This window comes from Manihot esculenta, chromosome 4, assembly GCF_001659605.2.
Source record: "Manihot esculenta cultivar AM560-2 chromosome 4, M.esculenta_v8, whole genome shotgun sequence".
Taxonomy (NCBI): Eukaryota; Viridiplantae; Streptophyta; class Magnoliopsida; order Malpighiales; family Euphorbiaceae; genus Manihot; species Manihot esculenta.
In genome coordinates, this window is record NC_035164.2 from 31,826,799 (window position 1) to 31,844,411 (window position 17,613).

The window sequence follows — 17,613 nt, forward strand, 5'->3', positions numbered from 1 at the left end:
TTTTGGAAAAAGTCTGAAAATTTCAGAAATTCAGACGGACCTTTTTTTATTTGTGAAAAATACTGTAATTTTCTTTCAAAAATCGAAATTTCTTAAAATAAATTATCAAATGGATTTCAGTGAATAAGATGATAGGAATTTTTTTTTTAAAAAAATTCAATTTCAAATGTTATTTTCTGACAGTTGGATTATTTTTATGGCATAATGATAATTATTGTTTTTATGAGTTTAATAACAGATTAAAATTCTCACACATAAAAAAATGTACTTGTTTTTTTTTATATATATATATATATATATTTATTTATTTATTTATTTTATATATAACAAAAATAGTATTTTATTAATAAAAAGTTTGTAAAATTATAATGACAAATATGGACTTAAACATAAATGTTTAAGTTAATTAGGTAAAAAAATTATTCTTTTTCTTATTTAAGTAAAATTTGTAAAATATGCTTTTTATTAAATATTTTTTCTCATTCTATAAAAATAAGCATATAATTATTTTCACATGATTAAAAAACATAATTAATATAATTAAAGCAATAATTTTAATATTTTCTTTTCTAATATACCTCTCATTCATAGTTCATTAATATTAATATTTTTAAACTATTAAATAATAATATGTTGAGAAACTAATAATATGTTATTATTTTTTTAAAAAAATAATATGTAATTTATGACAGAAGAAAAAAAAATTATTGAAGAGGGAATTCATTCAGAAAACAAAACTGCCATATATAGATCCAAAATTACAAAGTTAAGTTGGCCCATAGGATTATAAATGGAATTGATATCATGAAGAGCCTTAGATGCTAAAGCATGGCTTACAAACACCATTTGCATGAACAAGGGAGATAGAAGCAAAGTTTTCAGGAAGTTTCTCCATATTCTTATCAACCCTTGAATTTTGAAGGGAATATAGCCTTTGCTAGATAATGAGCAGTTTCATATATGCTTCTGCCCTTGTCTACTAAAGGAGAAAATATTTTTATGAGAATGAAATAAACTTTTTTATCTTGTAGGGAGAATTTCCTCTTGTTTCTTTACTTTTTTAGGTAAACTTTCTCCTCCCCTCTGTCTATTATTGTTTTCCACCCCATCAAAATAGGGTACTATCTTGATGTTCTGACTTTGAAGATTGGTGGTTTCTCATCTTCATTTCTAGATGGGGTTGTAAATAATATCAATCGCCATATTTGAGCTTCAAAAGAGGAGATCCAAAAAGCAGTAAACTAACATTTGCATATTATCTATATGTTTTGATTTTACACTTGCAGAGATATGATAGATTTAATAATACTTTTGGCAACCTCGGTTTGGTTCTCGATCTCTTAAAGCTTATAAGAGACCGTCCAATCGAGTCAATTGAGTTTCTTTTCTAAGGCATATTCCATGACTGTTCTCGAAGTGTTTCTTAGATCACTTTACAAATTTTCTCTATATTATTTAAGATTTTTCTTATTTTTAGTGTGATTTGAATGAACAAGTGTTGTTTTGAATTAACATTTATAAAGAAAAATATGGAGAGAATGACACCATGAAAAAGAGATATTCGGTCATCCATCAAACAGGTCGGATTTAGAATCTAAGGTTTCATATGCTTAGGCTTGTGGCCTATGAAGTTTTAATGGTTAGGGCTATTTTTAATGAATTAGTAAAATGGCTGGATAAAATTGTATTGAATGAAGGAAAGGATGTTGCAGGATCTGTCATAAGGTAAAGACCATCTTTTGCTTTAGCTAAAACAATCCTCTTTTAATGTATTCTGCTCATGTATGATGTATTTATCATGACAAAATATGAGATAATAATGAAGTGATGAGGTCAATTTAGTGACTGAAATAAAATTAAAAGAAAACTGAGGTATATATAAGGCTTCATGAAGAATGAGATATCAGGAGAAATATATTGTGCCAGATATATTTGCAGTAACTATAGCACCATTTGATGATTTGTGTAACGACCCGGAATCCGGACTGCTACCGGCGCTAGGATCCAAATCGGCTTAAAGCCGCCGGAACCCGTAGCAAGCCAAACATTCATCCTATAAACCTGTTTAATCACATACATGGTCAACACATACATAAAAATTTTGAACTTTTCTTTTCATTCAATCACCAAACTCAACCCGTGCATGCACTATTCATAAACATAAACATCAACCCCACACTGGAGTCCTCATCAATTGCTCCAATGGGGTAACATATCATAACTTAAGTTTGGTTTACATAAACAATAATAAAACATTATTAAAGACCATGTATAAAGGGATTAACTAACATACTAGAATCAAGCACAATTCTATCCTCAATACAATCCTTAACATTTCATAACTATTCGATACATTACATTACAATATTCTCATGTCCACAACTAGCTATTACAAGACATCACTTTACTCTAGATGGCCTCCTGGTCTATCCCGTACCTGCAAACCTGGGGGATTAAGGGAGTGGGGTGAGCTACTAGAGCCCAGTGAGCAGAATAATAAAATATTATATTTAAAACATATGATATCATGAAATGCATCACATCACAGACAAATCACGTCAAGGATGAACTTGTCACCAATAGCCCACTACACATTTCAATAGTGCCAGGGGCATAGACTGGGCCTCACTGGTCTTTCTCTTACATTACATAACATAACATTCCAATATGCCAGGGGCGTAGAATGGGCCTCACTGGTCTTTCTCTTACATAGTGCCAGGGGCGTAGAATGGGCCTCACTGGTCTTCCATACCATACCATATCATATCATATCATAGTGCGGACTAAAGGATCATCCAACATTTATCCATATCAACAACATAATATGCAATGCAACATATTCGTGAATTCTAATGCAAGCACCCTAATATATCTCATGGCATTCATGATGCGTGAATCATGCTAAGAACTGATTTATTTACTTTAAAGCATAAAGAGTTATTCCACTCACCTTAGGCTAGCTCTGACAAGACACTGAAGTAGCTGACTCACTGCTGGAGTCCTCGGTTCCTCGGGTCCGAACCTACATAGGTGGACTCAAATGAGGGACCAAACATCCATGAACATGACTCTAAAATACTCCCCAAAAATCCCCTAAAACACCTTAAAACAATCACATAAATCATGCAAAGGAAGGCTGAACAGGGCACTTTCGGCGGCCGAAAGTCCCTCCAGAGCCGAAAGTCATGCACCTTCGGCGGCACTTTCGGCTGCCGAAGGTTCCCTCCAGAGACGAAACTCATGCATGTTCGGCGGCACCTTCGGCGGTCGAAACTCCCTTCCAAAGCCGAAAGTCCACTTTCGGGGGCAGGGTTCGGCAGCCGATACATGCTACCACAGGCAGGTTCGGCGGCCGAAAGAGCCTTCGACTGCCGAACCTGAGTTCTTCCAAAGGGTAGAAACTCAGCCTTTAATATGCACAAAAGCCTCCCAACTCATTCAACATGCATTTACCTATTCTACAACATGCAAACTCAAGCATATAAGCTCCTAGGGGGTTCAAACTATCCTAAACCCCAACTACAACACATCAAACAACCCACATTGCTCAAAAACATAACATTAACCATAAAATCAACAATAACCTAAACATGCATTTCTACCCCATAAAACTTCATAAAACTCGTTTAAAACATACAAGAGGGGTAGGATCTAAGCTTACCTCTTGAAGATCGAGAGGGAAGACGATCCTAACTTGGAGATGGGGAGAAATCCACTCTTTGGTCTCCAAGCTCCAAAACTTGCTCAAATATCTTCAAACCGAGATAAAACTTGTTAATAAATGAAAGATTTGAAGGAAAAACATTAAAAACGACCATGGGAGGGCATGGACTCACCGTTGGCCGAAAATGGGGAGAAAACTCGCCCATTTCGGCCATGGGGCCCTTTTATAGGGGCTGCCAGACCACCTTTCGGCAGCCTAAAGTGCCTCCAAAACTCATGCAAGTTCGGCGGCCGAACCTTTGCCTCTTTCGGAAGCCTAACTTGCCCCCCTAAACCATTCAATGTTCGGCGGCCAAACTTGAGGTTCGGCGGTCGAACCTAGAAATGCCTCCATAGTCTATTTCATTCAAAACTCAATTTCCTCCTTACTTGAAATCATTAAATACAATAAAACATTTTATGAAAACATGACTTTACCCTTCTAGAGATTTCCGACATCCGAGATTCCACCGGACGGTAGGAATTTCGTTACCGGAGTCTAGCCGGGTATTACAATTTGACACGTATAGGCCTAATTCTTTTGTATGGTAGGAAATGATTAAGAGAAAAACAAACATGAACAGTAACTTCAGTGCCTAAGATCCATACATTAGTTTGCAAATAACACAATAAAATAGAAAAATTACATAGAAAATTGAAGCAAGAAGTATTGAGATGAAGCGAATCTGTGGCCGTGAATGTGCTACTTGATTTATGGAGTGTATGTCTTGTTTAGATTTGGTTGATTGACTTACTGGTTGAATCAAAGCAAGTAAGCGTTGATATTGATCTTGAGTGAAATGAAGATTTGAGGAATCAGGATTGCCTTGATTGAAAGCAACAATGCTAGATGAATCAATTATTTCGATGTTATTGATACTAGCGTTGTTGGAGCAATTTCTAAACTTAAAATCAGGTGAAAAACCATGTTTTCTATAACAAGTCTCCTTTGTGTGTCTTGATTTGCCATAGAAAGTACAAATCTTGGTGTTATTCTGAGTATTGTATCTTTTATTACCTTGGAGAGAAAATGTATTAGTACCTCGTCCATGATAAGATTTTTGAAATATTTCTTGGTTAGATTTGGCAATCAATGCTTTAGATTCTGGAATTACAATAAGAAATAATTGTCTTTCTTGTTGTACCACAAGAGAAAAAACTTTGTTTATTGAAGATAGTGGATCTATCATCATGATTTGCCACCTGACATTGTTGAACTGATCATTGAGACCCTTTAAAAATCTAATGACATAATCGTTTTCTCTGTAAGTTCTCACAGTTGCAATTGCACCACAATTGCATGAAGGATCACATGTGTACTGAGGTAGGGGTCCGAAGTTGATTAATTCATCCCACAAGGTTTTTAGATGGGTGAAGTAGTTCGTAACAGATGAATCTGCCTATTTGAGATGGTAAACTTCTTCCTGTAAATCATAGATGCGAAACATATCTACATGCAAGAATCGATCTTGAGGGTCTTTCTAGGCGTCTGCTGCAACATCTATCCAAATAATACTCTGCACAATTGGCTATGACAAAGATTTCGTGATCCAAGATAGAACAATGTTATTACACATTTTCCATACTGCAAACATCTGATCTGTGACTTTTGGCATCTTTAAAGATCCATCAATAAATTTTATCTTGTTCTTGGATTATAAGGCCATTTTAATGGCTCTGCACTAAGAACGATAATTTGATTATGAGAGATCATATGACACAAGAATTAAGGCAAAATTTTCACTTGGACGTAAAAAATATAGATTTGAAGGATTGGTGAGATAATTTGTTGTTTGGTTTTAAGTCTAATTCAAGAACCTCATATTTTGGTTTGCCATGAACGTAGTGGGAAGGAAAAAGAAGAAGAAAAATAAAAAGGAAAAAAAATGTTATTGCTTTAATACCATATTGCAAAAAGAAACATGGCTAGAAATAAAAAGACTAAGGCAAAAACTCACTTGATTTTTGACTTATTCTAAAATGGGTACGTCATTGTGTACAGCTCATTATGTGCAGCTATTATTATAACAAAAAACATGTGAGTTGAAAAAAGAAAAAATATTTTTTCATTATTTTGTGCAGCTGGCGTGTTCTCTAGAATAATTGCCCGACCTCTTTTGTTAATTAGCGCGTCTTCTAAAATAATTGTCTGACCTCTTCTATTAGCTGACACGTCTTTTGAAATAAAAGTCGTCCGACCCTGTTCTACTAAAAATGTCTTCACTTAATCAACTACAGAAGTCGTCTGATTTGAACATTGGTCGTCTAATCTGATATGTTGTAGAAGTCGTGACTTGAACTGTTGGAGAAGTGGTCCGACCTAGTCATCTTGAAATGATAATCTGATTGTCTAATCATCCGACCTACCGACCATCTCAATAACTCTAAAATAAGTGATTTTATTTATCGGGTAACAACTTACATAAACTCACACTACAAAATCATGTGAAATCCAAAAAACTAAAATACCAACTGATCAAATATGAATCATTCAATAATACAAGTAATTACCTAGAGTTTTTTTTTATCTCATTGGCACACTGAAACAACAATTAATTAAATTAAAACAAGGCACACACACCTTTCAGCAGGACGAGGCGCATTAAACAATCAACATTCAGCACATGCTCTACCATTATGGCGCTTACGGTTCGAAATCACATAGTTGAGTTGACTCGTTCAAGCAACTCGGTGATTTTGCATAAACTCAACAAAATGGTCTATGTATCGATCGTGAACATCTTTATCTGCAATTAGTTTCTTCATCTCCTTTGCTCCGTTTCTATAGACTTCTCCTTCCTTTTCAACCATAACTAACCTAAGCGAGGCAGCTATCGAGTCCCTTCTAAGAGACCCATCTTCTCCATCTCGTTTCACCTCTATACCCACCATCTTCTCACTAAAAAATCTTGCAATTAATCCTTGGTCTATGGAGATTGGCAGCATGATCAAAGGACGTTCAAAGTAAAGTGCCTCTAACATTGAAGCATAACCACAGTGAGTTAAGAAGCCTCCCACCGATTCATGACCCATAATTTTGAGTTGAGGTACCCAACTTCCCCACACCATTCCACGTCCCTTCACTCGCTCCTCAAACCCGTCTGGTAATTTCACCGAGTTATCTCGCTTCCTTAGAGCCCAAAAGAATGGAAACCCTGATAACTCCAATCCATGTGCCAATTCGTGTAACTCGGGTTGACTCAGTTCCGACTCGCTTCCAAATGCTATGTAAACCACAGAACCTTTGCTTTGCTTGTCTAGCCACTCTTTGATTGTAAGCCATGTAACATCTTCGTCACTGCTGCCATCAAGATCTACAGGCGGCAATAAACCTAGTGGTAGAACAGGCTTGCCGGAAAACTCCTCGACAAGCATCGAAAAATTACGTTCTAGCTCATTGCAGTTCCGTATAACTATAGCGTCACAACCTTGCATTACTGAACCTAAACGAAACATATCGGAGAAACCCGAAGTGTTTACCTCAAAGTGATCAGCAAAAGCTCGCTTTGCCTCATGGAGCCGAAAAGCGACCTTGGAAGGAAAAGGGATCCACTGAGGAGGCACAGTGAAATCCTCTGGTCGAGTTCGTGGATCCTCACCTTTAATCAGGGCTGAGGGAGATGATCCTAAGAAAGATAGAGTCCAGGCACCGTACATACTGAAGAAGACAGCAGAAATCCCAAGATCAGCCACCATGGGAGGTAACCAATAGGGAGCAAAGTCATAGATGATCCAATCTGGATTAGAAGTTTGTAAAAACTGAAGCAGAGGGACTTGGAGACCGTCATAGGCAATCTTGAGGTATGCAGTTTTCCGGGAAGGTATATCAGTGGTGGCCTCCGCATTCTGTGGGAGATGTTCAACTGTCGGCAAAGGGAGGCTCACTAAATTGAGAAGAGGTTCCAAATTTGGAGGAATTTTTGGTAGACGTTGGATGTTTCTGGGGGTGGATATGAAAGAGATTTTGTGACCCCTCTTAGCTATGCGCTTGGCGAGCTCAAGGAATGGGATTAGATGACCGAATGCTAGCCATGGAAACAGAGCAACGTGCAGCTTCTTAGCTTCGCTCATGTTGAATTATGTGGCTGTGGGTGCTGTTCGAGAGAGTTCTTTTGTTTACTGTCGGCAAATTGCTTTTAGATATATAGGCTCTGTCATGTTCTTTTTGCAGGTTTCACTTTCAAGCGGCCAATGTTGTCTAATTGCAGTTCCTCAATCAAATAACAGAACCCACAAATAGAGTATTTTCGCATAATCATCCAATTGAATCTTAATAAAATGAATTTAAATAATTATAATTAAATTTTATCTAAATTTAATTTTAAAAAATAATATTCATTTAGAATTAAATCAGATTTAAATTTTATATATAGAATGTTTATTGTTTAAATTTATTTATATAAATAATTAATTTAATATAAAAAATATATTTTATAATAATATTTATACTTTTTATTTAAAAATTAAAATTTAAATATCTTTTAAAATTATTAAATTTTTTAAATAAAAATTATTAATAAAAAATATTTTTATATAAATTATTAATTAAAATATATAAAATTAGACAGATTCTGAATTTATTCGGATAACAATAATCGAATTTAGAACGAATTTAAATAGTTTAAATTAAAATTTAATTGAATTCAAGATAAATTTAAATATTATTAATATAAATTAAATTTAAATTTAAGTAATTTAATTTTCGCAGATTTTCTATCCGTTTATCTCCATAGTTCAGTTTACTTGCAGGGAAAAGTATGATTTTATTTGAAAAAAAAAATGTGTTTTACGATTGACACTGTTAATTTAAATGTTTTTATTTTAAATTTATTTATTTTAACTTTTTTATTTGAGTATAATTTTAGTTATATTTTAAACTTAATGTCCAAAATTTATTTTAAAAATTTAACATTTAAATTAAAATTTGTACATGATGTGAAATATCTTCTTATTATATATAATGTACTATATATAAAGAAAATCTGAATTTAAGATGTTTATTGACATTTATCTGAAATTGCACTTAAATAAAAAGGAGAAAATTTAAAATTTACATAAACTAGATTTTGTTATTCAATTAGCCTTTTAAATTGTCATCGTTAACTTATATTAATGAGAATGATATAATTTTTTATACATATTGAGAAAAATAAAGAGGAAGAGGAATGAGGGAGGGTTAGGTTTTGTGTGTGATTGTTTTTGTTTTTTTCTTGTAATTCGTTTGGCTTGCATTTTCTTCTAATAGTTTTTGTATTTGTGAGGTTGGCTATTTTTTTAGTTTGTCTCTGCTTGTTATAATTCTCTCTCAGCGTGATTGGATGGTAGCTTTTTGGAGTTTTTCTTTTTAATTTTCTTTTCAAGCCTGTGATTTATTTTTGAGAGGAAATTCCTTTTTGACGTGGATTGAGAGTGATTGGAGGGTATTGAAACGGCCGGATCAAAACACATCTTAATATGTCAAATAATTTTTGGACTTATTTTTTATTTTATTTAAAATTATTAATTTAAATTATTTAATAATTTCGTGCTAATTATTATATACAATTCAAAATTATCATAATTTTTCGACATGGAAAGCAGTACAAGTTGGTAGCTCAAGCAGACCGTTGATTTTTATACTTTTCTGTTAAATTTGTGACGTTTTCGTCGTAACTGAATTAAATATAATTGCTAATCAGAATCGGACCTTTGAATATTGTGGTTCACTAGTATTTTGGGCGGCTCCATCTCGTCTCTCACGAGTAGCCCTTTCGTCTATTAACTTTACATAATTTATCTGATTCAGGGTGGCTCTGATATCAATTGAAACAGTCGGACTCAAATTAACCCAAATAATTTTTGCACCCACTTTTCACATAATTCAAAATAAATAACTCAAATTATTTAATAATTTCGTGTTAATTATTATATACAATTCAAAATTACCGTAATTTTTTTACGTCTGTGTCTCAATACAAGCCAAGCTTTATGGAGATGGATTGAGAGTGCTTTGAGAGGATCTCTCAGGCTTCATGGAGAATTATCATTTGCATTGATATTAATATTTTGAGACAGTAGTACCACATTCGATGAATCACACTCCTGTGAATTTCTACGTTGACATCAATCTAGCCAAAGGCTTTTTCCTTTTACTTTGTTGCATGTATGCCTGCTTTTGTCTGGCACTATATTTTTTTGTTGCTTTTTTTAGTTGTTGCAGTGGTTGATTGGCTTGTTATCGTTTCAGTGTTTGTTGTGTTGTTTATGCCTTGTTCTTGATTTGATTGTCGATAATTTAACGGTGTTTTGATGGTTGTTAGGTTGTCAATTCAATGGGGTGATTGTTGGGTTGTTAATTTGATTCGTGGGTTGGGTTGGGTGGATAGCTGTTTGAGTTTGATTTGTTTTTTGCATTAAGTGTTTTCTTGTCAGTTAGATTTGTTGTTAGAAATTAAACTTGGTGCCATTCTAACTTGCCACCTCAAGCTTCTTGAAAAATCAATCATCCTTTTTGAGTTTTACTTCAACACTAAGAAAATGAATGGCCTTTAAAAATATTTACTTAGCATAAAAAGATTATTTAACCATAAAAATATTTGAGTTGGCAAGATGGACATCATATGGTGGAGTCTCTTCAAAAGGGACAGCACATGGTGGAGTTTTTCAAGATGCTGCATGTGGATAAATAGGGTGAAATTTACTTCAACATCTCCGATTTGAAGTCGACAAATTTCACAAATGGGTACCACCAATTTTCAGTTATAAAATGGAATCAATTCTTTGCATTTGAAATCAGAATTTTTAGAGAGAAAAGCCAATAGCTGAAGAAAAACAACAATTAGTTCGTAATCGTTCACTCAACGAGAAGGCCCTACTTTTAATTTGTCAGTTCGTTGAGCTATCAGTTCTTGAAAAAATATTTCATGCTAAAATAGTAAAAAAGACTTAGAATATTTTGCTCAAAATATATGAAGATGCAGATCCAGTTAAAAGAATGAGATTGTAGGGATTAAAAAGACAGTATGAGCTGATGGAGCAGGAAAAAGATGAAAGTGTTCGTGATTATTTTTCTCGCATATAGAAAATAGTCAATGAGATGAAAAATAATTATGATAAAATTGAAAAAAAGATGTTGTAGAGAAAATTCTGCGAATGCTGTCAAGTCGGTTTGATTATGTGGTTACAACCATTAAAGAATCTAAAGAACTTGAAGCTTTGACTCTTAATGATTTAGAAGCCTCATTGGAGTCCCGAGAAATGTGGATGAATGAGAGGTCACCAAGCACATTGGAACAAGCTTTAAAAGTCCAAATAAATTAAAGAAATGAAAAGGAGTCAATCACAAGTAAAACATAGCATAATCAAAGAGGCCAAAATTTTAGAGGCAGGGGAGGCAGAAATTTCAGACCTACTGCTAGACAAGGAGCAAGAGGTAATAATTTTTCTCAAAATAAATTTAATATTCAATGTCATAAATGCAAAAAGTCTAGTCACTATCAATATGAATGCAAGTTACATATTCAGTGTCATAACTGCAAAAAATATGGGCACTATAACAAAGCATGTCGTGCCAGGAGAATTTAAAATAGAGAGAAATTATGCTAGAGTTGCTCAGAATGATAATCCAAAAACTCTCTACTGGCTAGTCATGAAACCTCCAATAGTAATGACAGTCATTGGTTGTTAGATTCAGGCCGTAGTAATCATTTGAGTGGAAATAAGGAAGTCTTTTCTGAGCTCGATGAGTCATTTCATTCTTTAGTGAAATTTGGTGATAACTATAAAATTTCAGTTCTAGAGAAAGGGAGGATTACCATTAAAGTCAAGAATTGATCTTCAAACTATATTTTTAAAGTGTATTATGCTCCTAGCATTTGCTAAAATCTTTTGAGCGTGAGACAACTAGCAGAAAAAGCTATGACTTGTGTTTCAACAAGTATGAGTGCACTATCAGTGATATAAAAAAGAGTGTGATCCTGAAAACGAAGATGTCAACAAGCAGTTTCTAACCCATATTAATTATCGTAATTCTTCTTATTATAACTCCATGGTTATTGATAATAACTGGCTATGATATATGCGTCTTGAACACTTGAATTTTGGAAGCATTAAATTCCTTGCAAATAAGGAATGGGTTTCTGGCTTGCCAAGCATTCAAGTTCCTGAGCATATTTCTGAGCATTGTATTCTGGGCAATAAGCACATAGATCCACTTCCTATAAAGTAGGCATGAAGAGCTAAAAGACCACTTGAACTTGTGCATTCAGATTTGTGCTATGTGAAAGGGTATGTCGGAAGGGTAGACCACTGAGGTCAAGTCAGAAAGGTAAGACCTGGAAGGGGAGACAACTAAGGTCAAGTCGGAAGGGTAAAACCTAGAAAGGGAGACCATTAAGGTCAGATCGAAAGGGCAGACCACTGAGGTCAGGTCAGAAGAGCAAGACCTGGAAGGTCAAGTTGGAAGGATAGACCATTGAAGTCAGGTCAGAAGGGCAAGACCTGGAAGGGAAGACCATTAAGGACAGGTCAGAAGCGCAAACCATTAAGGTTAGGTCGGAAGGATAGACCACTGAGGTCAGGTCAGGTCAGAAGAGCAGACCACTGAGATCGGGAAGGGCAAGACCTAGAAAGGGAGATCATTAAAGTCAGGTTAGAAGGGCATACTACTGAGTTCAGATCAAAAGGGCAAGATCTGAAAGGGCAAGCTTTGAAATTGCAAACTTTTCAAAAGGAAGACCACCAAGATCAAACCTTGTAAAGGAATACCACCAAAGTCAGACCTTCCAAAGGAAAACTATCAAGGTCAGACAGTTTAAAACATTTTAAAAGAACAGACCACCAAGGTCAGATCTTGCAAAAGGAAGACCACCAAGGTTAAATCTTTCAAAGGGAGGACCATCAATGTACGATCTCCCACAACTACATCTCCAAAGTGAGAATTCTAAAAGTAAGACCTTTAAAGGTAAGACCTTTAGAAATAAAATAAAAATAATTCCATTATCAAAATAATACATTTTAAATTTTCTTGCTTTTTTAGAACGTACTCACTCAATCCAATCTACGTGTAGTTTTTCGACTCAATTTATCACACATCCCCTCGAAATTCGTAAGCGCCTACCGAATAGATAACTAGAGTCAAATTGACGAATTATATTCCCTTTTCAAACCGTCATAAATAACTCTGAGAGGTAAAACCACATCTGATAATATATAAAAAATTATAATATTATTTTATTTAAAATCTATTTTTAAATATGCCAAAAAATATTTTCGCGTTTCTACGTGAATTGCGATTAACAAGACAAAAAGGGCTGTTTTTTTTCAAGGTGAGCAAACCTTGACAAGAGAGAGTCTTTGCATCCTTTTAAGGGGGCTCCCTCTCTTCTTCTTCAGTTTCTTCTCATCTTTCTCTCTCCATTATTTCCTTTATATCTCATACTATTAAAATTTTTTGTAATAATTTTTTAGATATAACCTTAATGTCGGAGGGTTTTCACGGGTATTTCTGATAGACCTTTAATATTTTTTTCCATTTTGTAGGTCTCCATTTTTAGATTGTATATTGTGGGATTCGAATAATAGAGTAGGAGGAAAATAATTTATCAAAATTAAACACACAAAACATAAAATTTTATTAAATTTCATAAAAATTTAAGAATTGAAATCTTACCAAACAATTATTGTTAAGGTCCTGTAAAATCTGGAAATTGAACCTTCAATGTTTTCAAAGCTTCTCCCAAAAAGAAATCTACATACTTTCTTGATCTTGATTTGGAGGCTAGGGTTGAGAGAAAGTACTCAAAAGATTTTTCAAAATTTTATTAAGAAAGAATAATATTTAGTTTTTATGATATAATAAAATTTATTAATTATTTTTTCTATTTTAAAAAATATATTAAAATATTTTTAATATTTTAAAGAATCTACTGATTAATTTTTTTCGTTAATTTTAACGGTTAAATATTTTATTATTTAGTTCTTATAATTTTAAAAAATTCATTAGTTAGTCTTTCAAGTTTTTAGTCTACTAATATGTCAGTAATATTTTAAATTTTTTTATTTATATTTAACGACTAAAATTAATAAAAAAAATTAATTAATAGATATTTTAAAATATTAAAAATATTTTAATATATTTTTTAAAATAAAGAGATGAATTAATAAATTTTATTATATTATAAAAATTAAATAACTAATTTTCCATTTTAGTATTTATATGCTAGAATGAATCCTAGAATCTTTTGCATTCCTTCAGCCTAGTCCCCGTGTTGTAAGTTGTTGACTGTGCTGAATAAACTCTTTTAATTTTCTTGCCGTGCACACCGGAATGTTGTCCACACGTGCAAAAACACAAAACTCAAATGAAGAAAAAGCATAGGTTGACACGTGGAGTAATTTGCACCCACACTTCAAATGGCCTTCGCATGGCTAATTAAAAATAATAATAATAAAAATAAATTATAATTTACCCTCTAAATTTTAACATAATTAATATATCAATTTATTTATTTTTATAACTAAATATTTAATTTTATATTTTTATTCCATTTAAATTAAAAGTATTTTCATTTTAAAATCTATTAAAAAGAATGGAGAAATAATTTAAATTCTATAAATATTCCATCTCCACTATAGTCTGGTGGTTTCTCTTCTTGATTTCATCAAATTCCATTCGAAAATCTATTGATGAATTCCAAAACTGAAGGAACTACTAATCGAGCAGTGTAGTCCTTATTTCTAATCCATGAACTTTCTACCAACAATCCATTGCTATACTCATGAGATACTGCAGGTGATAAAAATATCATCTGTATCATTAGATTTTCTTAAATACAGGAATGCAATAGAAGGAGGTAAAAGAATCATTTGTGCAAATTATTGGTATAGAAATCTGCTCCAATAATAATTTCCTTCTTAGATTTCACTGGAAACAGCAACTGAACTTTGATCAAACGTCCACCAGGTGTGATGTTCACGATTTGGTGGGTAGCGACCATCGCATGCCTATCACTGGCGAAGCACGAACGGCATGCAATGCAGCCGCAACGTCCGCATGGAGATCGTCCTCCTCACCAGCAGAAGAGAAACCGAGAGGATGAGCCTCTCGATTCCGCCGAGGTTGTGGCTCCTGGGCTGGCTCGGCGCTGGCGGAGGCTTAATCGTTGCGTGATCCACTGGTTTGTGGACTGACAGCGACTGCAGGTCAAGAACGGCAATCGGCTGTGTATGAAGAGGGGGTGGCAGCTAGGGTTCTTCTCCAGGAAGAAGAAGTTTTTGAATCTAGAGAGTGATTTATTTTATACGTGTTATATGTTATAATAAAAGTATTTGGAGAAGAAAAAATAATTTTCATAGATTTAAGTAATTATTTATTTTTAAATTAATGAAAAAATAGATAGAGAAATTTTATATTTGAATAGAATAAAAATAGAGAGATTTAATTGGTCTATTAATTATAATATAATTTAAAAATTAAAATAGAATTTATTCTAAAAAATTCAACAAATTAAATTCTAAGCCATTGGTCTTGACCAGATAAAAATAATTTAAAAATTTTAAAAATTAAGTTTTAAATTCTTAAATTAGCAATAACAATTATAACCAACTAAAATATAGTAAACAAAATAAAAATAAATTAAAGTTAATAAAATAATATTAAAATAAGTGATTAGATAAATTATTATTTTTAAATAAAATTGAAAATTAATTCTATAGATGGAATAAATATTTATGGAGAATATATTATTTTTATTAATTTCATTGAATATGAACAAAATATATTTATAATTATATAAAAAATCAATAAAGTAATAATAATTATTCTTAATATTTTATACAAATTAGCACCGTCTGGCTTTTGTTCTGTCTTAATCATCTTGTCTTAAAAAGCTTGTTAGACAATCATTGAGCATATTCTCTCAGCTATAATTGAATTAAATTGTTGCACCAGAGCATGATACACTTCTTTAAAAAAGCGTTGAGCGGTAATTTTTTTATATAAAAAAAAAGTAAATAGAATTTAATTTTCCAACCTCGTAGACTTTTTTTTCTCTCTTTTTAAGGACAACATCATTCTTTTCGGTCTTCTTTTAATCTTTTGTCGAACAATTAGCTTTGTATTGCTATTAATTTGATAAACTTCGTTGATCTTCTTCAACAAATTGGTAATTTACTAATAATTTGCAAATTTATTAATAGTCTAAGCAATACAACTCCAAAAATTAAACTTGAAATCATTTTTTCAAAAGTACATGCAACACATTCTATAAATAATAATTATTTAATTTTTTTATTCACATTAATTATATATATATATATAAAATTCCGTGGCTAATCAAATATTTCAACACAATCCCCTAATTTACTAGACCTAAATAACGCATGCTAAAAGTATAAATAGGCCTAAAATCCAAGCCCCAAAACCTACAAGATTACAATTAGCCAAATGCCCAACAAAAATCCTAGTCTGTTGAGATAAAGGAACTTTGGATTGCTGCCAAGGCCTTAGACTACATCAGTAGAGGGAGGCTATCAAGGTCGCTAAAGAAGAAGATAAACATGCCAACTGAAGCACTTATTGACTAGATACAGAGCTAGGCTTGCTCACTATGTATGAACTACAAAAGCCAACCACACAAAGGAGCACAACCAAAATCTTCATTCAAGCCATGGAAGGGCATGCAAATAATAGGTCATCAACAATCTCAGTGCTTTAAGGATCGATGGTCCAAGCCAAGAACGAACAAGTAAAAAGCCCTGACAGTCTCTATATCAAAGCTTAAACCATGAATCTTTCGCACAACCAAAGCAGATTTACAAGTAATGGAGGCACATACAAATGAAAATATTTGAAAATGAAGCGTCCAAAAAAGGAAAGCCCCCTTTCCTCCCGGAGCAGGCAAGAGCCTATTCTTAAAGATTCTTTTGATGAAGTCCAAAAACCTGCATGCAAGAACGACAAAACGCATCCCAATGTAATTTCCTCTCAATGAGCTTAAATATGCAAATAACCCAATAAAAAAGTTTTATTGATTGTAAACAGTTAACCTTAATTTTTATATATTTTTAAACATATTTTGCATTTATTTTACTTAGATAAATAATAATTTTTATTTATTTATTTGATATTTTTAATAATTTTAATTAATTTTTATAAATTAAAATTTTATAATATTTTATTCTTATTTTATAGAAAAAAATGTCAATTAAATCTTAAATAACATTAATTTAGAGAAAGGCAGAAAATTGCGTAAGTAAATTATATTATAATTTATGTCAGTGAACATGCCGGCTTATTATATGTACACAAAATTAATATTTAATTGTTATGACATTTTTAATATATATAAATAGTTCTTTTATTACTTTTACAGAGGAAAGACTCTGGAAGAAAGGAAAGAGCAGCACCTACCTTTCTCTTCCTATTTTTTATCTTTTCTTCTTTATTTTCACGTTAATCACTTTTGGAGAACAAGGGAGCAGCCGTAATTTCACCAATAGAGGCTCTTCGGGCATGGATCTTTCGTTGTTTGAAGAGTACTACATTTGGATTTTTTTTCTCCTTTATTAATTTTATATATTTTTATTTTAATTTAAAATTTCCTTTATAAATATCATGATTAATGAATAAATTTTAGATTTTAGAGTTTGAGTATGTGATCTTTTATTTTAATTTTATATTTAAACTAATTTTTATTAATGAGTTTGAGCTAGTTTTTCATTTTAAATAGGGTATTTGATCTTAATTATTTTCTTTATACTTTAATTTCTTGCTTTTTATTTGGCCAATTAAAATAGTGTTTTAATCATTAATTGATGCACTGAAAGATGAAAATTAATGATGGAGAACCTAAAATTAAAACTTGTATTCTTAGATTTAAGAAATTGATTAAGAGTATGAGAGAGTTTTATAATTTATTAAACAACTTAATA

The 17,613-nt window shown here is 32.5% G+C and overlaps 1 protein-coding gene across 3 annotated transcripts; it reads right to left on the reverse strand.

Moving 5' to 3' along the window:
- Positions 1 to 2,186: 2,186 nt before the first annotated feature.
- Positions 2,187 to 7,889, reverse strand: LOC110614030 (putative UDP-rhamnose:rhamnosyltransferase 1). 3 transcript variants are annotated; one of them, XR_002487698.2, is made up of 2 exons: positions 6,284 to 7,889; positions 2,187 to 2,445 (listed from the first exon to the last, which is right to left on the reverse strand). XR_002487698.2 is itself a non-coding variant. In XM_021755478.2 (1 exon), the coding sequence occupies exon 1, from the start codon at positions 7,771 to 7,773 to the stop codon at positions 6,382 to 6,384; it is 1,392 nt and encodes a 463-aa protein (XP_021611170.1). In that variant the 5' UTR covers positions 7,774 to 7,889; the 3' UTR covers positions 6,082 to 6,381. The 3 variants fall into 3 exon arrangements, 1 of the variants encoding a protein (XP_021611170.1); XR_002487697.2 differs by lacking the exon at positions 2,187 to 2,445 and adding an exon at positions 3,005 to 3,022; XM_021755478.2 differs by lacking the exon at positions 2,187 to 2,445 and having other exon boundaries at positions 6,082 to 7,889.
- Positions 7,890 to 17,613: the final 9,724 nt, after the last annotated feature.